Raw genomic sequence first — 24,226 nt, forward strand, 5'->3', positions numbered from 1 at the left:
CCCTCCAACCCCACCCAGCCTTGTGTTCTAGCTTATCTTCCTTCTAGAAAACTCTTCCCTCTGACAAAATCCAGGCCTCCATCAAGACCAAATCAAAAGCCACAACCCTTTCCACACCCATCCTGACCCTACAGGTGGGATCCCGAAAGGTAGGCCCTCCCTAGGGAGATTCTGAAGTCCCCTGAAGCCTAGAGCACCTTTACGTGTTTTGTTTCCACCTTATCTAAGGTGCCCCTCCTAGGACCCCTTGGGCAAAAGCCTGTCCCTCCCTGTTTTCCCCCTAGGGAGGAATCCTGGCTGCATCCTTCTCCAGACCCCTTGAGTTTCCTAGGATCCAGTATTGTCATCCAGTAGAAGTCCTTGGATGTGGTTCCGGGGCCTACGTATTTGGGACACCTGAGACCTGAAGTGGGGCCTGGGACTCCATCCCAGAAACACCCCAGCGGGGACCTCAATACCACCTTCCCTCCCAAGAGGCTACTGGCTCTTTTATTCTGCCAGTATTTTGTGTTCACTGATTTGCTTCCGGCTGCTCCAAGGCCTAGGCTCGGTTGTGCACCACTCTTTGGAGTTGGTTTTCTTTGGAGCTTGTGGTGAATTATCTGGGGAAGGTGGCAGAAGGAACTTTGTGTCCCCTCTCCGTCCTAGTGCCGTGCTGTGGCTCCCACACTGTACTGGGAATTGGGCTCAGGGGTGGACTCCCAGGCACTTACTCCTAAGAGGCACATGTGGTAGCCAGTCAAGTTACAAGGAGAGCAGATGTGAGCGCAGCCTGGCCCTGCCACCTCAGGGAACACTGGGCTAGGGAGTGATCCTGTGTCCCACTGCAGGTAGTGCTCCCAGTCTCACAGCAGGGGAGTCGTGATTGCCCCTGCTAGACTGGACACTTTCCTGGACTCTTGGAGAATATACCCTTCTGTGCCCAGCGCCTGTGGTACAGTGGAACTCATTCGTTCAGTTGCTCCACAGGCAGTTGGGCATGCAGCCTCAGTTTCCTCTCCCACAAAATGGGGGTATTCATAATGCCTCCCTAACGAGCTTATGGAGAAGAGCAGAAGAAATAATGTGTGTAAGGTCACAAGGACAGAGAACGTCACATAAGCTCAATTCATAGGGTCTACTGTTTTTATCAGTATTCATTTAATAAACAACTGATGAGTCCAGCCCTGTCCCTAACCTGTCATGGAAGACAGAATTCTCTTGAATCATTCCACAAATACCTTTTGAATGGCCATGTCAGCCCACTTTCCCCAATGGGGCCTTCCCAATGTCTCCTGGAATCTCTTGGAGGCTGATCCTCAGCCTTCTCCGTGTAATGAGCCTACTATCCTCACCAGGGTACAGGGATAAAACCCAGGCTTACAGAAGAGTGGTGACTTTCCTCAGGACACCGAGGGCTGGGATTGGGATCCAGGTCCCTGACCCCCTGGGCCATGCTTCCAGCTAACTTTTGGCACTAGACTTAAATAGATTCCAACTTCTCAGTAAAGCTAAAATAGAATAATCATTTACCAGTGGACCCCTGAGGTCTCCCACGATGGAAGAGATTTTGTGGCCAATGGGTAGAGCAGGAGTCAGCAAAGTTTTTCTGTAAAGGGCCAGAAAACAAATATTTTAGGCTTCGCAGGCCTCTGCTTCAAGTGTATGACTCTGCCAGTGCAGCTAGAAAAGAGCACAGAGCAGCATTCGAAGAGAGTATGGCCATATTCCAATAAGATTGTATTCATGGACACTGAAATATGATTTTTCATGTCATGAAATGTCAATTCTTTTGATTCCCCACCCCACCCCATCCATTTAAAAATGTAAAAACCGTTCTCCACTCACAGGCTGTTCAAAAACAACGAATGCCTCTCTGGAGCGAGGTAGAATCCAATCTTTATTGATTTTAGGATTAGAGATATGAAAAGCTATTATTATTCTAGAGAGGGCCCCCAGGCCTGACCAGCTGCGGAGAGAAGGGTGGGTCAGCTAATCTTCTGTGGCACATTCCTTGGTGAGGAGTGGAATAAAAGACCTTCCTGGTGGACCCAGCAACCTCCCTAAACCTGTAAATTGATGACAATAATCACTACTTTAGAGAGTTAAGAAGTTTAAATGACATACAGAATGGTAAAGGGTTTCATAAAACGCAAATGTTTATTCACTTGTTTCCACAGAGGCATGCTACAGATACCATGCTGACTTGATTCCTCTGAAAGCCTTCTACGAAGTTTGATGTGATACTGTCCCTTTAAATTCTTCCCAACCACCTAAAGTAGTCGGACAAGTCGGCACATGCGCATTCCTCTGCGGGACCGACCCCCCCCCCCCCCCCCCGCAACCTACAACAACAGCCTTCCAGAGTCTGTAGAAGGGAGGTTAAAGGTCCTCCCACACAGTATTTATACGCAAGCGTAAATCATGATTGAGGGCACTATATCATGCCGAGAGCCCAGTCCCTTTTTCGCTCCCGAAAGCTCCTCCTCTTGCGGCCAATCAGCGGGCCTCGCCCTTTCCAATGGCCAATGGCAGTGAGCATGGGGGCGTGGCTGGACAGCTGGGGGCGCGGCCTGGCGCTGAGAGAAGCGGTGGGGCAAGCCGGGGGCTCTAGTGAACAGCGCAGCCGGACAGGGATCACCGGCTGGCGGCAAGCGGAGGCGGCCGGGGCCAGGCGGTCTCCGAGATGTCACGATGGCTGTGGCCATGGTCGAACTGTGTGAAAGAGCGGGTCTGCCGCTACTTGCTGCACCATTACTTGGGGCACTTCTTTCAGGAACACCTCAGCCTGGACCAGCTCAGCCTGGATCTGTACAAGGGCAGCGTTGCTCTGCGGGATATCCACCTGGAGACCTGGGTGAGAAGCCAGGCCCGAGCTCGGGCAGGCGCGGAGGTCGGGAGCGCAGCGACCTGAGGCTGCCAAAGGATCAATTCCAGCCGAAAGAGCAGGCACCGGCGTGAGAGGCCAGGGGAGCAGGGCCCTCTCCAGGAGTCGGAGGCACCCCGCTGGTGGCTTCAGTTCTTTGCCAGAGCAACAAGCTGGAAGGGAAGGAGTCCGGGTCTCCACTTCACCGGAGGAGAAACAGGCTAGGAGAGGGGATGTCGCTTGTCTGGAGAATGACAGCATGGTCACATTGAGTTTGGGGGCTGAGTTGAGGGTGATACCTAGGTGCTAGAGTGGGTGAAGAGAAAGCCCAGGAACGGGGACTCCCATGTAGTGGGGCCAGGGCAGCGACAGATTTGGGCTGAAGCAGCTGGTAGGAAAGGCTGTCGTGGTCCACAGCCCTGTGGGGGCACTTGTGGAAAGTGCGCCCCGACCTCCTGACCCCAGGATCCTGGGCCGGTGGGTGGGGTTCGCCTCCGGATGTGGATGTCAACAACGGCGTCAGCACCCGTGTTGATCAACACCTCGTGTGACTCCGCCGCTGTCTACTTCCTGCTTTAGGGAGAGTAGGAGGGACCAAGCCTGGGTTTAGGGAGGGACTTGGGACCCATCATCTCTACCTGGAGGGCAGCCCTCTAGGAAGGATGTGAAGGTCTGGCCTTGGGCAACGAGGAAGTTGAAAGAGATGCTGGGGAAGCCAGAGTGAGCCTGGGTCTTGTCCAAGGCTTGAGGCTGGGGGGTGGTGGGTGAGGGGCCCCTGACTCACAGCTCAGCTGACCTGGGGAGTAGCCCAGGAGCCACCAATTAAAGGCACCAGTTTAAGGCTGGTACTGGGTCAGCCCTTAAGGTCCAGAGCAGCAGGTTAGGCGTGGGGGCAGGGCCTTCTCATTTTTTGGCTGGCCCCAGGGATCTGTAGTTCTGGGAAGGAAGAGCTAAGGCTTAGAGGTGGCCAGAACTTGGGTGCAAATAGGGGAGTGGGGAGCTGAGCCCTGAGTTGGAGGCACTTCCCAGCAGCCTGTGGTCTGTGAATTCCAGTGTAGATCTCCTTGGACCTCTGAACTTGGCCTCTTAGATTGGCCTGTAAGATGGCCCAGACCTCTGAACTTCCCTTTCTCTTTTCTACAACAGAAAACACCCCTATTCCTTTGTGCCCTGCCCTCTTGTTGGGGACCCATGGGACTCCTAGCTAGCCTGCTTTCCTCCTGACCTGGAGAAAATGCAGGCACTATATTGCTAACCAGCCGTCCTCCCAGGTGCTCAGCCTGCAGCTCACCTTAAAGGCCCCCAAGAGGCTGTCTGGGAGAGAGGCCCAGGTCCCACCCTCAGTCCTCACAGTACAAGGGGTGACAAGTAGTCCCTTCTTTCCAGACCTCAATTTCCCCATCCATTGGCCTCTGGGTAGGAAATTTGGACTCTGTGGCTCTGTTGGTACCTGTTCATTTACGAGTCAGGCAGATGCTTACTGAAGCCCTCTCTGGTATTAGCACCCAGAGCACCTGGGGTCGCAGGGAGAAGGAGAGTGTGCTGCTGCCCTTGAGGAGCTCCCAGGCTGGTGAGGGTGCAAAGCCAGCACAGATGTCTTCACTAGGGGTTTAGCCTCGTGCCTCAGAGCTACACCATGTGTCTGGGGTTCAGAGGCTCCTTCCCACCTCAGGTCAGCCCTCTCCTGGACATTCTTCCCTTGAACTCTGTTTGCCCAGGGTGAATGTGGGGTGCTGCTGTTCTCTCTGCCAGGCCTGTGTGTGTGTTATCCCCATGTCTAGAACATATACCCATGGAGCCTTGGCATGTGCACATAAAAGTTGCTCAATAAACTTTTTTTGGGTACTGGAGATTGAACTCAGGGGCACTCAACCACTGAGCCATCACTAGTCCTATTTTGCATTTTATTTAGAGACAGGATCTCACTGAGTTGCTTAGCGCCTCACTTTTGCTGAGGCTGGCTTTGAACTTACAATCCTCCTGTCTCAGCCTCCTGAGCCTCTGGGATTACAGGGGTGCGCCACTGTGCCTGGTCTCAGTAAACAATTTTAACTTCACATAGAGGGAGACATTTGAGCTGGCTTAAAGGGTTAAGTGGCTTTAGATAATGGAGCAGGCCAGGAGCAGGGAACAGCATGAGCCAAGGTAGGACCTTGTAGATAGCACATGGAGGGACAGGGAAAGCTGAGTGCTCTGTGTGACAGTAACTGGAAAGGCTGTGGCTGTCAGCTGAATGTGGGGTTTCACTAAACCACTTTGTCCCCACTTTGTTCCAGTCTGTAAATGAGGTTCTGGAGTCACTGGAGTCGCCACTAGAGCTGGTGGAAGGCTTTGTGGGCTCCATCGAGGTGGCTGTGCCCTGGGCTGCGCTGCTCACTGATCACTGCACCGTGCGCGTGTCAGGCCTCCAGCTCACCCTGCAGCCCCGCCGGGGACAAGGTGAGGGCAAGGCAAGGCCAGGGCCGGGCAGTCTGGAGCTGACCGAGCGCGTCTGCCCTAAGAACCCTTTCTTTTCCACAGGGCCAGGGGCTGCTGACTCGCAGAGCTGGGCCTCCTGCATGACCACAAGCCTGCAGCTGGCTCAGGAGTGTCTGCGGGAGGGGCTCCCTGAGCCCTCTGAGCCCCCACAGCCTCTGGAGGGACTGGAGATGTTTGCCCAGACCATTGAGACTGGTGAGCAGACCCCTCCGGGGCCATAGGACAGGGGGCTCAGGCAATAACCCTGCTGCCCAGCTGGGAGACTACCATCTTGACACCCCACCTGATCCAAGACCACCCCCACCCCCCAGTGCTGCGGAGAATCAAGGTGACCTTCCTGAACACTGTTGTGAGGGTGGAGCACTCACCAGGTGATGGGGAGCACGGCGTGGCTGTGGAGGTCCATGTACAGAGGTAGGGGCCAGCCACATGGGGTGGGCTCGGGGACAGGGGGAGTCTGCTGGATGGTCTTGCCCTGGCCCCCATCCCTGGACCAGGCTTTTGGGAAGTGGCAGGGCAGGGCAGGGTAAGGCTGGGCGGTAGTGAAGTTGTAGGGGTCGGCTGTGTTTGGAGCCTGGAACTGTCGTCCAGGCCTGGAGAAACTGAGCCCCAAAGACAGGTTAGCTGCTGAGGGTCAGAGGACTAAGGCCTGGCCTGAGCCCCCAAGGTGGACATGATGGTCCAGGATGGCCACCATGGGCATGACAGGCAGCTCTGCAGGCTGGGCTCCCCAACCCGTGCCCCTAGAACAGAACACTGTGTGGAGAAAGGGCTCCAGGCCTGGGGTGGCCAGGACAAGGGCTGACCCTACACTCCCCAGACTGGAGTACTGTGACGAGGCAGTGCGGGACCCAAGCCAGGCGCCACCGGTAGATGTGCACCAGCCACCAGCCTTCCTGCACAAGCTGCTGCAGCTGGCAGGGGTGCGTCTGCACTTCGAAGAGTTCCCCCCACAGGTGAGCTGATGATTCCCACACCCTTGAGCCCCCTCACCCTGCTCCCATCCCTCAGACCATCACCCACTTTTCTCAACTCTCTGCCTCCAGGTAGAACCGCCGGAGCCTCCCTTGCAAATCGGCAGCTGCTCAGGGTACATGGAGCTGATGGTGAAGCTGAAGCAGAACGAGGCCTTCCCAGGCCCCAAGGTGGGTCCCAGGCCCCGGGGTTGGAGCAGTGTGTCCCATCCCAGACTCATCCTTAGCAATGCTGCCCATGTCCAGGCCAGAGGGACGGTGTCAAGCGGAGGAAGTTATTACTTTCTTTGCAACTAGAGAAACTGAGTCCCAGACTCAGTTGTGGCCAGGTTCATCAGCTAGTTGTTAACAGATGTCAGTGTGGCATCCTGATTCCCCAGCGTAAGGACAGGTGGGCGGCACATCTCAAGGGGGCGGGTGGTGAGTTTAGACTTCATGGCTGTCCCTTTGGCACCCAGTTGGAGGTGGCAGGACAGCTGGGCTCTCTGCACCTGCTTCTGACCCCACGGCAGCTCCAGCAGCTTCAGGATCTGCTTAGTGCTGTTAGCCTTGCAGGTGAGGCCTCTGGGCGGTCCAGTGGGTGGATGGCAGGGAGTGCCAGCCAGGTTGGATTGAAATGCCCTCCCCTAGACCCCGAAGGCCTGGCTGACAAGCTGAACAAGAGCCGCCCGCTCGGTGCTGAAGACCTGTGGCTGATCGAGCAGGACCTGAACCAGCAGCTGCAGGCGGGTGCTGTGGCCGAGCCTCTCAGCCCAGAGCCCCTCCCCAACCCTCTTGTCAACTTGGACGGCACTGGTGGGTGTAGGGCAGATGCAGGTTGGAGGGGCAATGTATGTGGGTGCAAGAGTCCAGGGGCCCAGCTTCTGTCCCTCACACCTTTCACCTTGTCCCTAGACCTCTTCTTTTCCATGACTGGCCTTACGAGCAGTGTGACCTCAGCAGTCTCTGAGCTCTCCCTCTCTGATGTGGACCTGGGCTCCTCTGTGCATAGCAACATGGCTTCCCGCCGACTCTCTGCCCCTACCCCCGCAGCTGGTGAGTTGAGTACCCTGGACAGCCCTCCAGAGGTGAGGAGGGCTGAAAGAGGCCTGGATGCCTAGGATCTCAGATGCATGTAGTAGACCCCAGTGATGCCTGGAGACACCTGCCACTGTGATGTGGCTCCCCAGAGACCTAATTTGGGAAGCTGGTGATGTAATGGATGGGGCCTCAGGATCTGAGCCAGCACTCTTGGTCAGGCATTTAAGCTCTGAGACTGATATATATATATATATATATATATAAAAGATCTGGATGCTGTTTGGTTGGTGTGAGAGCTTACTGTGGGTCAGGCACTGGGCTGGGTGCCTATCATACCAATGAGTCCTTCTAGCACCTTGAGGAGGTTAAACAGCCTGGGCGGAGGGCCTGGTGTACAGAAGGTGTTTATTGTCACCTTTGCCTGACTGAGCCCCCTGCCAGAGCTAAATGGTGAGGCAGATTTGGCCTCCCCCCATAGTCCAGCTTGGCCAGCTCTGGCTGACTCTCACACTCGCTGGGGTGCCCCTGATGAAACCTCTGTCCCCTCAGGCAAGGCGGCCCCCACACCCATTCCGGACACCATGCGCCCTGATTCGCTGCTGAAGATGACCCTGGGGGGTGTGACCCTGACTTTGCTTCAGACTTCTGCCCCATCTTCTGGACCACCTGACCTCGCCACCCATTTTTTTGCTGAGTTTGATGCTGCCAAGGATGGGCCGTTCGGCTCCCGAGAATTCCACCACCTCAGGCCGCGCTTCCAGAAAGCCTGCCCCTGTAGCCACGTCCGGTATAAGCCACAAGCCCGAGGAAGGGGCCTGTAAAGAGACTCCTGGAATCCCCAAGCCCACCCTCTGATGCCTGTCTTCTTCCCTGCAGGCTCACAGGCACAGCTGTGCAGCTGTCCTGGGAGCTGCGGACCGGCAGTAGGGGCCGGCGGACGAGCAGCACGGAAGTGCGCTTTGGGCAGCTGGAGGTGCTGGAGTGCTTGTGGCCCAGGGGCACTTCGGAGCCCGAGTACACAGAGGTGAGGGTGGAGGCAGGGCCTGGGGGTTAGGTGGGCTCCCAGGCCTACCTGACCCTCTTCACCGGCCATGTCCCATCCCAGATCCTGAGTTTCCCCAGTAACATGGGCTCCCAGGCCTCAGCTCGGCCCTGTGCCCACCTGCGCCACACACAGACTCTGCGCCGGGTGCCCAAGGTAACCACCTCCCATCCCAGGCTCTGTTCTTCCCAGGGTCATGGACCCCATGCTCCGTCCATGCTGTCCCTTAGCCTGATTGCTAAGAGTCTCAACAGGGCTACTCTGCTGAGCCTCTGAGGTGGGAGGAGCAAATATTGGGTGACTTTTATTAAATAAACCAGCAAGTCGTCCAACAGGGCAGGGTATTGAAAGTCCCAGTCTCCTTGGGCCCCTACCAAGCTCTTCCACCATGAGGAAGGACTCGGGTTTTATTTTTGTTTGAGGAAGCGCCTTCCTGTCCTGCTCTCACCTGCCCTGCAGCCCTCACCAGTCCAAAACTCTTGCCCCCACACAGAGCCGGCCCCGGCGCTCCATTGCCCGCCATTGCCACTCAGAACTGGCCCTGGACCTAGCCGATTTTCAAGCAGATGTGGAGCTGGGGGCCCTGGATCGCCTGGCTGCTCTGTTGCACATGGCCACCACACCCCCTGAGCCTCCTGCTGGCCTTCTGGTGAGACATCCTAATGAACTGGGATGGGGAACAGAGCTCTGATCCTCTGGCCTTTGACCATAGTATCAAGGGCCCTGGCATCTCTGACGCCTGACCCTTCTGCAGGCAGAGCCTCCACCAGCCACTGAGCAGCAGACAGTATTTCGGCTTTCAGCACCCCGGGCCACACTAAGGCTGCGATTCCCCATCGCTGACCTGAGGCCCGAGAGGGACCCTTGGGCAGGCCGGGCTGTGCGGGCTGAGCAACTGCGGCTGGAGCTAAGTGATCCTCAGTTCCGGTCTGAGCTTAGCAGTGGGCCTGGCCCCCCAGCCCCCACCCGCCTGGAACTCACCTGCTCTGACCTGCATGGTAAGAGCCCTTGGGAACAACACCCGGGGCAGGAGGCCTGGGCCTTGGGGAGAGGTGGACTTGGGGCAAGTGGGTCACAGTTAGAGCAGACCCTGGCACAGGCTCTTACCAGTTTTTGGGAACACTAGCGTGACTATCCCTGGCCTCTGGGCAACAGGCAGAGGGGACCCTTTATCCGTAGTCTGTGAGTGTCTGACCGGACCCAGCAATGGGGAAAAATGGAGAGAGGTCTCAGTGATGATCCTCACCCCTCTCCATCTCCTCCAGGAATCTATGAAGATGGAGAAAAGCCACCTGTCCCCTGCCTCCGTGTCTCCAAAGCCCTGGACCCCAAGAGTCCTGGTCATAAGTACTTCCTCCCCCAGTAAGTGGAGTCTCTGGAAGGAGCAGCCGGAGGGGAGGGTCCTGCCACTGGAGTGCAGGAGGCCAGCCGAGGCCCGGGTCCCAGGGGCCCTACAGGCCAGTGACAGGCCTTTGCCCTGGCAGGATAGTGTTGACCCTGGACCCCCAGTCCGGCAGCACACAGTGGGAGATGGCCCCAGAGAAGGGAGAAGACCTGGAGCTGTCCACCGAGAGTCCGTGCGAGCTGCGGGAGCCTGAGCCCTCGCCCTTCTCCTCTAAGAGGACCATGTATGAGACGGAGGAGGTGAGCCTGCCCCGACCCCTCTTCCCTGCGCCCCCCCTGCAGCGCTGCCTTGGGAGCCACCTATGTGACTGTGGTTCAGTGACAGGACACCCTGGGGTGGACATGAGGTGACCCAACACGAGTGGGAGGATTTTGTTTCTTTCATTATTTCAGGCCAATAAGGGACTCTGAAGCCCCCACCTGTGCTCAGGGGCAGGGAGGGAAGCTCCCTGGCAAGGGCAGGCCCGGTGGTCGGGAAGATCAGGCCTGCAGCCCGGCTCAGCTGTGTTGGCAGTTTATACTCGGGCCTCAGGTGCTCTTTGAAGTTGCTGAGCGAGGGGCAGCAGAGGGACTGCTCTGTGGGCCACACTGCCTGTATCGGTGGCAGGCCGGGCCTCTCCGTGGCTCTGACCACTTGGAGTGTTGCCTGCAGATGAGTTTTCTCTTTTGGGAAGTAGGCACAAGGAGCTCTGTCTCAAGGGCCCTTGTGAGGGTGAAAGAGTCTGTGCCCTCAGAGCAAGGTTGACATGCCACTAGTGCTGGTCCCAGATGGGCATCACCCATTCACACAGAGAAGGGCTCCTGTGAGTGATCTGGAGTAGGGACAGGCCCGGCCAGGCTGAGATGACTGTCCTGCTGGGGGTCTCTTCGCCCTGTCCAGATGGTGATCCCTGGAGACCCTGAGGAAATGAGGACGTTCCAGAGCCGGACTCTGGCGCTGTCCCGCTGTGGCCTGGAGGTGCTTCTGCCCAGCGCCCACATCTTCCTGCCCAGCAAGGAGGTCTACGAGAGCATCTACAACAGGTGGCAGCACGGGGCAGGCGGGCTGGGCCGGGGGCGGGACCCTGTCCTCCCTCACCTATCCTCCCCCCTCCCTTCTCAGGATCAACAATGACCTGCTCATGTGGGAGCCCGCGGACCTGCTTCCCACCCCTGACCCCGCCACTCAACCCCCTGGCTTCCTGGGCTCCTCCGGCTTCTGGCACGACAACTTCAAGATGTGCAAGTCAGCCTTCAAGCTGGGTACGAGGGGTGCTCTAGCCGGGCTGACGGGAGGACCCCACGTTTGGGCAGGGCTGGGCCAGCCCTGCTGGTCTCCATCCCACCAGCCACCTTAATCTTGCCAGACTCTGACTCGGATGATGAGGACACCCACTTCTTCTCGGTGGGGGCCTCAGGTGTCCACCAGGCCCCCGCCCCTGAGCCCCGACGCCGTCACTCCCAGAGTACCTTCTCTACGCTGGTGACGGTGCTGAAGGGTCGGATCACAGCCCTCTGTGAGGCCAAGGTGAGGGCAGCCCTGGCAAGACAAGCCCTTGCTCCAGACCCCCGTGACAGGGGGCAGCACAAACATGGCCGCTCCAGGGCAGGGATATGGAGAGCCAAAGGCCAGGTGGCCACCAGCACCCACCCGCCACCCAGTTCCATTGTGCCTGTCAGCAACTTCCTGACACCCCCTCTGGGTGAAACCATGCTGGGGGGCAGGTGGGAATTTGGTCCCTTAGACGGAGCAGGAGGCAGGGATCATTCTCATATGTCAGAAGAGGCAAGTGCTGGCAGGTAGGCCTCTAGGTGACACTTCTCCCAAGGCCTGGAGCCACCGAACGAAGCAGGTGGCACAGGTGGGTGCTCTGTCTCCGCAGGACGAAGGTGGGAGGCGGCTGGAGGTCGCACATGGGGAGCTGGTGCTGGATGTGGAACGGGGTACCATCTTCAGTGTCTCTCAGTACCGCGGCCAGCCGGGGCTCGGCTACTTCTGCCTCGAGGCTGAAAAGGCCACACTCTACCACCGAGGTGTGAAGGGTGGGGGGCTCTCAGGGAATGGGCCCCTGAGCAGAGTGGGTGGCCAGTGGCCTTGGCATGGGCTCAGTGAGATCCCTCTGCAGCGGCTGTGGACAACTACCTGCTGTCCAGTCACCTGGAACTGCCCAGCTTTACTCCCCCAACCCAGCTGGCCCCAACCATCTACCCCTCAGAGGAAGGGGTGACTGAGCGGGGAGCCTCAGGCCGCAAAGGCCAGGGCCAGGGCCCTCCCATGCTGTCTGCCGCTGTGCGCATCCACCTGGACCCCCACAAGAATGTCAAGGTACAGCTTTTCCTGACTCCACCTTCCCGCCTGGCTGGGCAGCCACCTCCTCAGGGCCTGCTGGGGTTGGGCTCCCCACTGCTCTGACTGCTCCCCCCCCTCAGGAGTTCCTGGTGACACTAAGGTTGCACAAAGCCACCCTGCGCCACTACATGGCCCTACCTGAACAGAGCTGGCACTCCCAGGTGAACAGAAGGGGCCTGGGAAGTCACTTGGCCCAGGACTCTGGACTTTGGATTGGGTGGGCGGGTCAAAGGGGTTGAAGCTGGTGAGGCATACCAGCTGGGCTGGAGCTGACCTTGGCTGGACCTCCTAGCAAGGGGTGTGGTGCACAGCTCAGGGGCAGCAGGTGGGGTGCTTGGTAGTGGCCAGGACAGGGAGGTATTAGAAGAGGGGGCTGTCTCATGCTCATTATCCCTCCCTGGCCTGGCTTCCAAAGCTGCTGGAGTTCTTAGATGTGCTGGATGACCCCGTGCTGGGCTATCTGCCCCCAACAGTCATCACTGTCCTGCACACACATCTGTTCTCCTGCGCTGTGGACTACAGGTACCCAGGCTGGGTGGGCGTGGGTCAGGGCCAGAGCTGGGCTGGGGAAGGAGCCAGGGGCAGGCTTCAGGTGTAAGGAGCCTGCCCCAGCCCAAGTATGTCCCCTAGGCCCCTCTACCTCCCTGTTCGTGTCCTCCTTACTGCTGAGACCTTCACCCTCTCCAGCAACATCGTCATGGACACATCCACCTTCTTGCTCAGGTACGCAGGCTGCCCCACATGCCATCAATCCCACCCCAGTGGGGCTGTGGCTGCCAACCTGCTCTGTGTCCTCAGGCCCATCTGGGCCTGTCTGATGTTCAGGTGATGGTACCTTTTGCAGGAATGTGAGTTGTTTCCATCTTAGAGTGGAGCTGGTTGCCCCGAATCAGATCCTTACAAGGGATACTCTCTGACCTGGTGATCTCTCTTCTAGGGGTTGCCTGAGGATAAGAGGATAAGAGAGGTAGAGTTCAAGTCTCTGTAGTGTAACAGAATGATTCAAACTAGTGCTGGGGACACTAGTATGAGGCCCTGGGTTCCATCCTTAGCAAGGCAAAATTTAAAAAATAAAAAGTTCACACTTAAACAATCTAAGTGTCCCCAAATCACCACTGAATAAATAAATATGCTTCACCCCTGAGATACTGTGTAACCATTAATATAAAGTTGAGGAATAATGTTAAAAAATATTTTAAAAATGAGAGTTGGGGGTTTAGCTCAGTGGCAAGGTGCTTGCCTAGCATGTGTAAGGTTTGTTCCTTGGCCCTGCAGTTTGGTGAATACACACACACACACACACACACAAACACACATATGACTGCATAGAAAAGACTGGAAAGAAGCATACATAGCCAGGCGCAGTGGTGCACACCTGTAATCCCAGTGGCTCTGGAGGCTGAGGCGGGAGGATCATGAGTTCAAAGCCAGCCTCAAGAACTTAAGCACCTGGCCTGTTTTATTTTATTTTTCTCTCTATATATATTTTCCAGGGATTGAACCCAAGACCACTTAACCACTCCCACATCCCCAGCCCTTTTTTAAAAAATATTTTTTTAGTGTACTTGAACACCATACTTTTATTTATTATTTTAAAAATTTTAATGTTTATTTTTTAGGTATAGATGGACACAACACAATGTCTTTTATTTTTTTTATGTGGTGCTGAGAATCAAACCCAGGTCCCGCCCATGCTAAGCGAGCGCTCTACCACTGAGCCACAATCCCAGCCCCAACTTATTTATTTTTATGTTGTGCTGAGGATTAAATTTAGTGCCTCACACATGCTAGGCAAGTGCTTTATCACTGAGCCCCAGCCCCAGCCCATATATATAAATAAATAAATATATATATATATATATATATATATATATTTTTTTAGAGAGAATCTTTTTTACAGATGGACACAACACAATGCCTTTTTTTTTTTTTTTTAATGTGATGCTGAGAATCAAACCCGGGTCCCGCCCGTGCTAGTCGAGCACTCAACCACTGAGCCACAATCCCAGCCCCCTTTTTTATATTTTATTGAAAGACGGGGTCTCACTTAGTTGCTTAGGGCCTTGCTAAGTTTCTGAGCTGGCTTTGAACTCATGATCCTCCTGCCTCAGCCTCCTGAGCTGTTGGGATTCCAGACATGTGCCACCACACCTGACTAAGGACTTGTTTTAAAAGAGCAGTCATGCTGTAGAGGGAAAAGGACCCCTCCCTGCCGCCCTGCCCAGGTCTGTGTGAGGCCCACGTGAGGTGGTGGAGCACCTTGAGAACTCCAAGTGTGGCCCTACACAGCGCCTGCCAGCCGACAGGGTCTGCAGCCCAGGCTCTGCCCATTGTACAGACAGGAGCACCAAAGCTGGAGGGCTCCTCACACAGCAGCTTCTTGTGGGCTTGGGTCCCTCTGCCTGTTGCCAGGAGCCCCACGCTTTGCCCGTCTGCCATGAAGCTGCCGCTGCAGTGGCTCCTGGCCCTTCTCAGCCCTGTTCCCCACCAGGTTCATCCTTGACGACTCCGCCTTGTACCTGTCCGATAAGTGTGAGGTGGAGACCCTGGATCTGCGGCGAGGTGGGCAGGGCCTGGACTTGGCTCCCTTCCCTCTGAGAGACCACAGCCCCCGCCATACCCAGAGCAGTGAGGTGTCCTCACCCCGCTGCTGCCCCGGTTTCCAGTGCACATGCGCACACACAGGGGCCACAACCAGGTGCACCTGATCCTCCCCCTGGTGGTGGGCAGGGACTGGCTGGAGGGAGACCATAGGAACCTGTCTTCCACCCCCTGCCTCAGATTATGTCTGTGTCCTGGACGTGGACCTCTTGGAACTGGTGATCAAAACGTGGAAGGGGAGCACTGAGGGCAAACTGGTGAGTGTAGCCTTCACTGGGGCCTGAGGAGGTCTGAGGGGGTCGCATGGCCTGCCCTGCCCTGATGGCTATATTAGCACCTGCTTGGGAAGGTTCAGGCCCCTGGTTGCCCCACACTGTTTGCTGAGTGGACAAGGTTTCAGCCCATCACCCAAGGGCATCTGTGAGGAGGGCCCAAAGGGGTCCTGGGACACTGACAGCCCTACAGGGCCCCAGTTTCCTCTGTTCAGTGAGAAACAGGCCCCTTTGCTGGACTGAGGTAGGGGCAGAGGGCGTGAGGTGATGGGTGGTTGCGCTCCTGCTCCCAGGGTGGCCTCAGCCAGGGCCCCGTCACTTTCTGAGTTTGCACATGTGCTCAATGGGTGTTGCACAGGCTGTCACCTGAGGGAAGGCTGGCCAGCACTCCCTGTGGCAGGGCAGACCTGTGGGCCCTCCCAGGATGGGCCCCAGGTGGGCAGTGGGGCCTGCACTGACGCCACCGCCCATCTGCCCACAGAGCCAGCCACTGTTCGAGCTGCGCTGCTCCAACAATGTGGTTCACGTGCACAGCTGCGCCGACTCCTGCGCGATGCTGGCCAATCTGCTGCAGTACGTAATGAGCGCAGGCGACTTGCACCCCCCACCCCGGCCCCCCAGCCCCACGGAGATCGCCGGCCAGAAGGTACAGGTGAGGCCTGGCCACACAGGCTTCCAGGGCTTGGCCAGGCCCCTCCCCTGCGTGGTCCTCAGGGTGGGGGTTTGGGGATCCCTGGGGACTCCCTCCTGTCACTCATCACTCCTCCCTGCCCGAGCCAGCTCTCCGAGAGCCCTGCCTCCCTGCCCTCGTGCCCACCAGTGGAGACGGCGCTCATCAACCAGCGGGACCTGGCTGATGCCCTTCTGGACACAGAGCGCAGCCTGCGGGAGCTGGCCCAGCCTGCAGGTGGGCTGGGGACACTTTGGGACAGCAAAAACACAATTAGGCACCCACAGTGACATCTCTCTAAACTGGATTCTGTCTCCCGTAGGTGGGCCCCTCCCTCAGGCCTCGCCCGTCTCAGTCTACCTGTTCCCAGGTGAACGGAGTGGAGGCTCCGCTGGCAGCTTAGGATCCCGCTCTGAGGCGAAGGAAGAGGAGAAGGAAGAGGAGGGGGAGGGAGACACCCTGGACAGTGATGAGTTCTGCATCCTCGACGCTCCTGGCCTGGGCATCCCGGTGTGTGCAGTGGGGGCTGCCTTGTTGCCAACCTTCAGGATCAGCCCTTCTGGAGCCCCCTCAGTGAGAGAGCAGGCAGGGACAGCCTGGGCACTGGGCTTGGAGGGGACACGTGGGTTTCCAGAGGAAAGGAGGCCTGGCATCCTGAGCAGAGGGACAGACAGTGGGAGATGGAGGAAGAGGAGGGGTGGTTAGCAGAGCAGGGGACCATGTGGCTGCCAGGCCAGTAGGAAGAGCCAGGGAGATGTGGACTCTTGACCCTTCCTGGTCAGATTACTGAGACACAAACTCTGGGGATGGTAGCCCAAGTGGGCCATCTTTTGTCAAAAACAGGTAGAAGAGGAGAGGGAGATGTAAGGACTGGGGAGAGACTGAGGGGCACCGCGCCGGGGACTGCCTCTGCTCATGCATCTTTGCTTGACTTCCTGGCAGCCCCGAGACGGGGAGCCCGTGGTGACGCAGCTGCATCCAGGTCCCATTGTGGTGCAGGATGGACATTTCTCCCGGCCGCTGGGGAGCACAGACCTGCTGCGGGCACCTGCCCACTTCCCAGTGCCCAGCAGTCGTGTGGTGCTACGTGAGGTCTCCCTGGTCTGGCACCTCTATGGGGGCCGAGACTTTGGCCCCCACCCTGGCCACAGGTGAGGAGGAGGGTACAGGTGGCAACCAGTGGAGATCAGGGCCCAGGCCCAGCCCCGCTCTGACTTGGCAGCTAGTGACCTTGAGCCTCATGCAACCCTCACTGGCCTGAGTCCCCTTCCTTGTCCCAGCCGCCTCTTAGGACTCAGAAGGGAGAAGGTCTCTTGCCCCAGGAGGGAAGGCCTCACGGGGCAGGGGGCAGGGGGCAGGGCAGGAACTCCTTTGTCACCTTGTCCCTCATCCTGCTCCCCAGAGCAAGAGTTGGACTCACAGGCCCCAGGGGCTCCCCTTCCCGCTGCTCTGGTCCCAACCGGCCCCAGAACTCCTGGCGAACGCAGGGAGGCAGTGGGCGGCAGCACCAGGTCCTCATGGAGATCCAGCTGAGCAAGGTGAGTGTGGCTGAGGGGTGCACAGCGTTGTCAGAGCACGTCTGGGCTGAGGTTCTAGCAGACAAAATGCCTGCCTCTTAGTGGAGCAGCCAAGCAAGATGGCCCTAGTGTGGCAAAAAAAAAAAAAAAAAGCCAAAGGCAGGAGGAACAGGTAGAGGAGCCCTGTTTTCAAGAAACAGAGAACGAAGGGAGACAGGAGCCGAGGCGGAGTGATGTGAGCGCTGCCAGCTGGGAGCATTGCTGGGTCTTCCAGGAGCCACCAGGCCCCAGCAGGGCCAAAGCCAAGTGAGGGAGGAGAGTGAGAGGAGGTGAGGCCAGAGATGGCAGGGACCTCATAGAGCTCAGAGAGCACAGAAAGGTTTTGGTCTTACGGAGTGAGGTCCCCTTGGGGGCTGGAGAGGCTGCCTCAGTTCAAGACAGTGGGACGGTGAGGATGGGCAGACTCTGGAGGGACCAGATGGCAGGAAGAAACACTGGTTTGGTCTACGTTGTATATGAGGCACAGAATGTTCCAGAGGGTATCTGTCCTGAGAAATTGTGCAGGGGAGGCCCCACCTTTTGAGCGGAGGCAGACAGCACCCAGGCTGTTGGGAGCAGTGGGTTCCCCAAGGGCTCAGCGACCAGAGGCCTGAGACCTAGCGGGAGCCAGCAGCCCTCTAGGATTAGCAGGAAGGTTCTCTGCAGTGGGGCACAGAGGCAAGGCCTGAGGATGACACAGGCTGGAGGGGCACAGGGAGCATGGGGACAGCAGGTCTAGAGGGAAGAACAAGGCCAAGGCCATGCTTGTCTAGACTGGGGCACAGCACTCAGGGGACATATAGCACTTCATGGCCTCTTGGGCATGTGGAGAGTGGACGGGGTGGTCCAGGGCAGGTGGTGAGGGCAGCTGTGGAGGGAGGATGATGGAGAGCGAGTCCAAGATTCAAAGGTGTTCCAGGGAGGTGCTGGGGTCATGGCTTAGCGGTAGAGCACTCTCCTAGCATGTGCGAGGCCCTGGGTTGACCCTTGGCACCACATAAAAATAAGTAAAAGGTATCATGTTGAACTACAATTAAAAAATAAATACTTAAAAAAAAAAAGGTTCCAAGGCGGCCTGGATGAGCGCTGAGTGGAGCCAAAGTGTGCCCTACTGGTGGCAGGGTGGGCTGGAGCCACGGGGGGACGGAGGCTGTGGGGACAGGGCAGGTGGATGTGGGGAAGGTATCGGAGTTCAGCACAGCCAGGTCTTTTGCTGCTGGTGAAACTCACGTGGAAGCCTCCAGTTGGCAGCTAGATGCAGGCCTGAGGTGGGAACGGGCACAGAGTCACTGAGAGAAGGGGCCTGCGCCAGGCCTTCCCTCCCTCCGGGGTCCACTCCACAGGTGAGCTTCCAGCACGAGGTGTACCCAGAGGAGCCGGCTGTAGGCCCAGTCCCTAGCCAGGAGCTGGAAGAGCGGCCACTGTCCCGCCAGGTGCTCATTGTGCAAGAGCTGGAGATCCGCGACCGGCTGGCCACCTCCCAGATTAACAAGTTCCTGCACCTCCACACGAGCGAGCGGCTGCCGCGGCGTACCCACTCCAACATGGTGCGTGCAGGCGCGTGCTGTGGGGGCCCGGGGAGGGCAGCGCTCAGGCGGGCCTGGCAGGGGGACCAGTGCAGGGAAAAGGGGCCTGATGGAGTGGGAAGGGTTCAGGAACCCCCGAGCCCCAGCAAGCACGGAACTCGTTCTCTGCCCGCAGCTCACCATCAAAGCGCTGCACGTGGCCCCCACCACCAATGTGGGTGGACCTGAGTGCTGTCTCCGTGTCTCGCTGATGCCCCTGCGGCTCAACGTGGACCAGGTGAGCAGACCAGGTGAAGGCAGAGCCCAGCATGTCCCCTGCTGTCTCCATAACTCTGAGTCTGATCTCTCCAAACACTTCTGTGCAGGATGCCCTCTTCTTCCTCAAGGACTTCTTCACTAGTCTGGCAGCTGGCATCAACCCCTTGGTCCCAGGAGAGACCTCTGCGGAGGGTGAGAGGCTGGGCCAGGGAGGGGAGAGCCCAGGTATCTGCCTCTGGACAGCCAGGCACCCGGCCATCCCTGGTCTGTCCCTGGTCTGAGGCCTCTCTCGCCTTAGCTCACCCTGAGACCCGAGGCCGGCCCAGTAGCCCTCAGGAAGGGCAGCCCAAGAGCACAGACACCAACAGCTCACAGGAGACCTCTGGCAGTGGACACGGCTCCTCTGTTGAGCAGCAGCCAATCTACTTCAGGTAGGGATGTAGCCCAGATATCCTGGGCCAGGCTGCTGGGGACCGGTCAGTGCCCAAAGGACTCTCCCTGTTTCCTCACCCAGGGAGTTCCGCTTCACATCTGAGGTGCCCATCTGGCTGGATTATCATGGCAAGCACGTCACCATGGATCAAGTGGTAAGCAGGGCCATCTGGCAGGGCAGGGTGGGCTGGGCTCTCTGGGGGTCCTCGTTCTGCTCAGCTATGGCCAAGTCTTCCTGGGGACAGGGCTTGCGTCAGTCTCTGTGCCCATCGCAGAACTGGACCCCCCTTCCCTAGGGCACTTTTGCTGGCCTCCTCATCGGCCTGGCCCAGCTCAATTGCTCCGAGCTGAAGCTAAAGCGACTCTGCTGCCGGCACGGGTGAGCCCCCTGCCCCCAGCGCCCTGCCCGCCAGGTCCCTGACCTTCCCTTTGCTGTGCTTCTCGCTGGTTGTGTAGCCTTGTCCAAAACCCTCCCGCGGCCTGTCTCTCCTCTGGGTAATGGGCGTAGTCATTGCTCCACACACGCCTGTGGACCATGGGAGGTGCCCATGGTACTTGCCAGAGCGATCCTTGGTCCTTCCGGGCCCCTTAACTCTCCTCCACCTCCCCCTTCTCATCTCTCCTCCCAGGCTCCTGGGTGTGGACAAGGTCCTGGGCTATGCTCTCAACGAGTGGCTACAGGACATCCGCAAGAACCAGCTGCCTGGCCTGCTGGGCGGCGTGGGTCCCATGCACTCAGTCGTTCAACTCTGTAAGTGGCTTTGAGGACCCTTGACTGCGTTACGCTTGGACGGCGAGACATCTGCATGGGGGAGGGAGGAAGAGGCCGCCAGGCAGTGGAAATGGAGGCAGGACAGCCTCAGGCATCTCTGACAGCCCCATCTCCCCCAGTCCAAGGGTTCCGGGACCTGCTGTGGCTGCCCATTGAGCAGTACAGGAAGGACGGGCGCCTCATGCGAGGGCTGCAGCGGGGGGCCGCCTCCTTCGGCTCGTCCACGGCCTCTGCTGCCCTGGAACTGAGCAACCGGTTGGTGCAGGCCATCCAGGTGAGCGCAGGCTCTGGCCACGGGGGAAGGAAGCACCAGAAGCCCCCGTCCCTCCGCGCCTTCAGTCTGCCCACAGAGCTGCTGAGACGGTCCAGTCGGTTCTGCGTCCTCGATTTAGAGAAACAGTCCTGGAGAGGAGAGGCCCAGTGATGGCCCGCAGCCGCATAGCCCTGAGGCACACGGTGGCTTCCACCACTGTGTCTTCATGCTCAGGGGTGTCTGGGAAGGAGGGCAGGAGCAGCACTATCTATAAAGTTTGGCCCTGGTTTGTTCAGGCCATATGCTTCGCCAGGCCCAAGGGGTCCTCAAGGGCATCAGGGAGCTGGCCTGTGAGGAGGACAGTCCTGCGGCAGCAGCACACAGTGTGTCATCCCTGGGGTGGGAGGTGACCATTGTGGGTGCGGTGAGCCTGCAGGATCATCCAGGAGGGCTGAGGACGAGGTCTCAGAATGGGAACCTGGGGAGACAAGCACAGGGAGCCCCAAGTGTTAAGTTGGGTGGGAAAGAGTGATACCGGGGCCCGTGTGGGGGTAAAGAGAACAGAGGAGCCCAAGGGCAGAGGAAGCTGGGGCTCAGTGATGGTCAGTGGGGTCTCCGGGGCCAGTCCTCCTCCGGTGAGCTCATCGGTGGCAGCCATGAGAAGCCTACCTGGGTGTGGCAGTTAGAGGGGAAAGGGTTCCGGTTTGGGAAGACATGAGGAGCCCCCAGGGGTCATGTGCTGTTTGAAATTCCCTGACCTGGGCGGCAGGAGCCATGGAAAAGGAGGAGCAGGAAAATGGCTGGGAACAGGCGCCCAGGGTGCATAGCGGAGGGCTGAGTGTGGAGAGGCTGAGGGATGGCAGGGTCCCTGAGCTGGCCTGGGGGCCTAGGTGCCAGTGTGCTGCCTGGCCAACTCTCCTGTGTCCTTCAGGCCACAGCTGAGACAGTGTACGACATCCTGTCCCCGGCGGCGCCCATCTCCCGCTCCCTGCAGGACAAGCGCTCTGCTCGGCGGCTGCGCAAGGGCCAGCAGCCCGCTGACCTCCGGGAGGGCGTGGCCAAGGCCTATGACACTGTTCGAGAGGTGAGTGACGCCCCAGCCCTGCTCCCAGTCACCCCACACCCACCTCCTCACTCAGACCCTTGCACTGACCTCTGACCTCCACAGGGCATCCTGGACACAGCTCAGACCATCTGTGACGTGGCGTCGCGGGGCCATGAGCAGAAGGGGTTGACAGGCGCCGTGGGAGGGGTGATCCGCCAGCTGCCCCCAACGGTGGTGAGGCCATTCATCCTAGCCACGGAGGCCACGTCCAACCTGCTCGGGGGCATGCGCAACCAGATCCTGCCCGATGCCCACAAGGACCATGCTCTCAAGTGGCGCTCCGAGGAGGCCCAGGACTGAGACCAGGCTTTCAGGACCTGGTGGGACCCTGCCCACCCACCCTCTCCACCTGCCCCAGTGGTGCCACCAGCTCCCAGACCTCCTGAGAGTGGCGACCCATAGCTGGGCCAGTCCTGGGCCTTTCAGGGGATGGCCTCTGTGAAGGACAGCTGCCCGGCCCGCCTGTTGCCAATCCGCTGTGAGCGTGGGGTTCCCTGCCTTGGGGCCTCGACCCCGTCTGTGCACTTTTCCTCTGGGGAGAAAGGGCCCTGCCCCTCCCCTCCACCTGGGCCACCTGCTGCTGCCTTGTCCCAAGACAGAGGCTTCTGGACCCTCGGACTCCAGCCCCACTCAGCCAAGTGTCTTTCCATGTCTCGTGGGGAGGTGGGGGACAGACTCCGTATGGTTCTGTATTATTTTTAAGCTCCTTGAGCGCGTGGGTCAGTGTCTGCATGAAGTGGAATAAACTGTGCCCACCGCCAGTCCCTCTCCCAGGTCCTGAGTGCCTGAAGGGCCCCTGTTGGCCCTCCCCTCCGCCTGCCCCTTGGTTTCTGGCCCGATCCCATCCCTGTACCCAGTTCCTCCCTGTCACCACCAGGGGGTGCCACACTTTCCAGCCATCTTCCCTCACCTGACTTGCCTCTGCTTGGGCTCTACCTGGCCACCCTGCCAGGGAGCTCCTGGCTCCACTTCTTACTGGCAGAGGCTGAATGAAGCTGGGAGGAGCCACCTGGGGCTGCCAGGGAAGTAGGATTGGCCCTTGGATCCCCGAGGTTCAGACCAGAGCAAAGGGCAAGGATGTGAGCCAGTCAGGACGGGGCAGGCCCTGATGTGGCCCCCACTCTGAGCCTCGGGTTCCTCCAGGTGGTCCCAGCCTACCAGCAGGGTCTAGTCTGTCACTTGGGGCCATTCTTCAAAGGCTGAGCCTCCTGGAGGCTGCTCCCACCATCTGGAGCAGAAGACTTTGGGGGTGATGAGACATCAGAAGAGGAAGGGTGCTGGGGTGCAGTGCTGTGGCTGGAAGGGTCACGGAACATCCCATGAGACTGGGAGATGCCCATTGCCCACCATTCCACCCTGTTTCTGTGAACAAGAAAGGGAGCCATTCCCCACGCCCCACTCTTCCATCGCAACCCACAGAAGCAGGAAGGCCTATGGAGGGATGGGCCTGGTTAGGAGTCAGGGCTGGAGAGCCCGCGCCTGCAGACCCCTTTGAAGTTAGCAGAGGGCCACCAGCTCCTTCTCTGCCTCTGGGGGAAGATGGGGCAGCAGCTTTGACCAGGTTCTGGCTGCCCATGGTCACTTGGGGCAGTAGGAAGTAGGCAAAGAGGTTGAAGCCCAGAGGGAGATGGCTGCATGGCTGGGGTCTGAGGCCACCAGGATGGGCAGATGGGGCCTAGCCGATGCTTCCTGGACCCACCCACCTGCCCGGGCACAGTCCAGGCTTTCCTGCCCTTCGAACCGCACTTGTGATCGGTATTGACGGCAGTGGGCTAAACATTAACCGCCACCAGGGCTGGGCCAACGACTCAAAAGGCGCTGAGCCCAGGGTGTCCCCACTTCCTTCTGTGCCTCGAGGGCCAGCCAGGCACCCAGGTAAGAGACCTCCCGACAGTCTCCCTGCAGCGCTGTGCCCGCGTGCTCCCGAGCCCAGGTGCCTTTCTACAAAGCCTCTGAGCAGGAGAGAAGGGGACCTGGCTGACCCTGGGCTAGCCTCCTGCTCTGTGCCTGATTCCACCCTGGGGGCAGGGGGCTGCAGTGTCAGCTGAGTGGCCTGGCGTTTTGTGGCCAGGCCTCTGGGAGGGTCCGCTGGGTTTGGGGGGATGGTTGGTCACCTGCTCTGGCGTCTTCATTCACAGGCCCCAACTCTCAGGATCCTACCCATGGGTCCCCGTTCCTGTCTTGACTGCATCTCGAGATGATGCCACATGGAGGGGGTTGCCAGGGCAGCGCCCACCCCAGAGCCCTGCTCTGTTAACACTGGGCAGCCTCCTCTGCCTCTCTGATCCTCTTTTTTTTTTTTACCACTGATAAATGTGAGCCTGGCTCCATCCATCCTGGAAGCTTTCTTTTTTCTCCAAATGCCCACTGGGTCCCAGCAGGACAGGCACCAGTACCCATCACTAGAGCCCAAGGTGGGGATGAAGGAGTACTTCCCAGAAGTCCTGCTCTTGGTGCTCCAGGCCAGCTTAGGGCCCCCAGCAGCAGCTCCTTCCCCTCCCTGAAGTGGGGACTGACTCAGAGCCGAAGGATGGGTGGCTTTCCACCAGTCCAGAGCAGAGTGCAGGATAGCCTCACAAGCCCTGGTTTGTACAGGAGGAATCAGAGAGGTCAAGCTACTTGCTCAAGGTCACCCAGCTCCCAGGCCACAGCTGGCTCTCAGGCTACTGAGGTCCTGAGTGTTGAAGGT

At 58.6% G+C, this 24,226-nt stretch overlaps 1 protein-coding gene across 6 annotated transcripts; it reads left to right on the top strand.

Annotated features, from left to right (window-relative positions):
* Positions 1–2,548: 2,548 nt before the first annotated feature.
* Atg2a (autophagy related 2A) lies at positions 2,549–22,298 on the top strand. 6 transcript variants are annotated; one of them, XM_040284148.2, is made up of 41 exons: positions 2,549–2,836; positions 5,122–5,284; positions 5,366–5,518; positions 5,635–5,737; positions 6,144–6,279; positions 6,370–6,468; positions 6,756–6,852; positions 6,928–7,092; positions 7,192–7,332; positions 7,867–8,104; positions 8,194–8,341; positions 8,423–8,515; positions 8,853–9,008; positions 9,114–9,357; positions 9,625–9,721; positions 9,844–10,003; positions 10,644–10,786; positions 10,866–11,005; positions 11,110–11,270; positions 11,626–11,776; positions 11,869–12,068; positions 12,173–12,253; positions 12,508–12,614; positions 12,723–12,815; positions 14,584–14,654; positions 14,874–14,950; positions 15,447–15,617; positions 15,746–15,872; positions 15,958–16,208; positions 16,578–16,786; positions 17,038–17,173; positions 18,625–18,738; positions 18,893–18,994; positions 19,083–19,167; positions 19,274–19,406; positions 19,490–19,562; positions 19,704–19,786; positions 20,037–20,158; positions 20,299–20,453; positions 21,364–21,516; positions 21,601–22,298. In XM_040284148.2, the coding sequence occupies exons 1-41, from the start codon at positions 2,666–2,668 to the stop codon at positions 21,835–21,837; spliced, it is 5,739 nt and encodes a 1,912-aa protein (XP_040140082.2). In that variant the 5' UTR covers positions 2,549–2,665; the 3' UTR covers positions 21,838–22,298. The 6 variants fall into 6 exon arrangements, with proteins under 6 accessions (XP_040140082.2, XP_040140080.2, XP_013217502.2 ...); XM_040284146.2 differs by having other exon boundaries at positions 2,550–2,836; positions 18,535–18,738; XM_013362048.4 differs by having other exon boundaries at positions 2,550–2,836; positions 15,958–16,145; positions 18,535–18,738.
* Positions 22,299–24,226: the final 1,928 nt, after the last annotated feature.

The sequence above is a fragment of the Ictidomys tridecemlineatus genome, chromosome 4 (assembly GCF_052094955.1).
Source record: "Ictidomys tridecemlineatus isolate mIctTri1 chromosome 4, mIctTri1.hap1, whole genome shotgun sequence".
Classification (NCBI taxonomy): domain Eukaryota; kingdom Metazoa; phylum Chordata; class Mammalia; order Rodentia; family Sciuridae; genus Ictidomys; species Ictidomys tridecemlineatus.

Bases quoted from the DNA above. Each gene is read 5' to 3' on its own strand.
- Atg2a (XM_040284146.2), top strand. From the start codon at position 2,666: ATGTCACGATGGCTGTGGCCATGGTCGAACTGTGTGAAAGAGCGGGTC. The intron at 8,516-8,852 runs GTAACCACCTCC...GCCCCCACACAG, and splicing joins CTCTGCGCCGGGTGCCCAAG to AGCCGGCCCCGGCGCTCCAT. The intron at 18,995-19,082 runs GTGAGCAGACCA...ACTTCTGTGCAG, and splicing joins TGCGGCTCAACGTGGACCAG to GATGCCCTCTTCTTCCTCAA.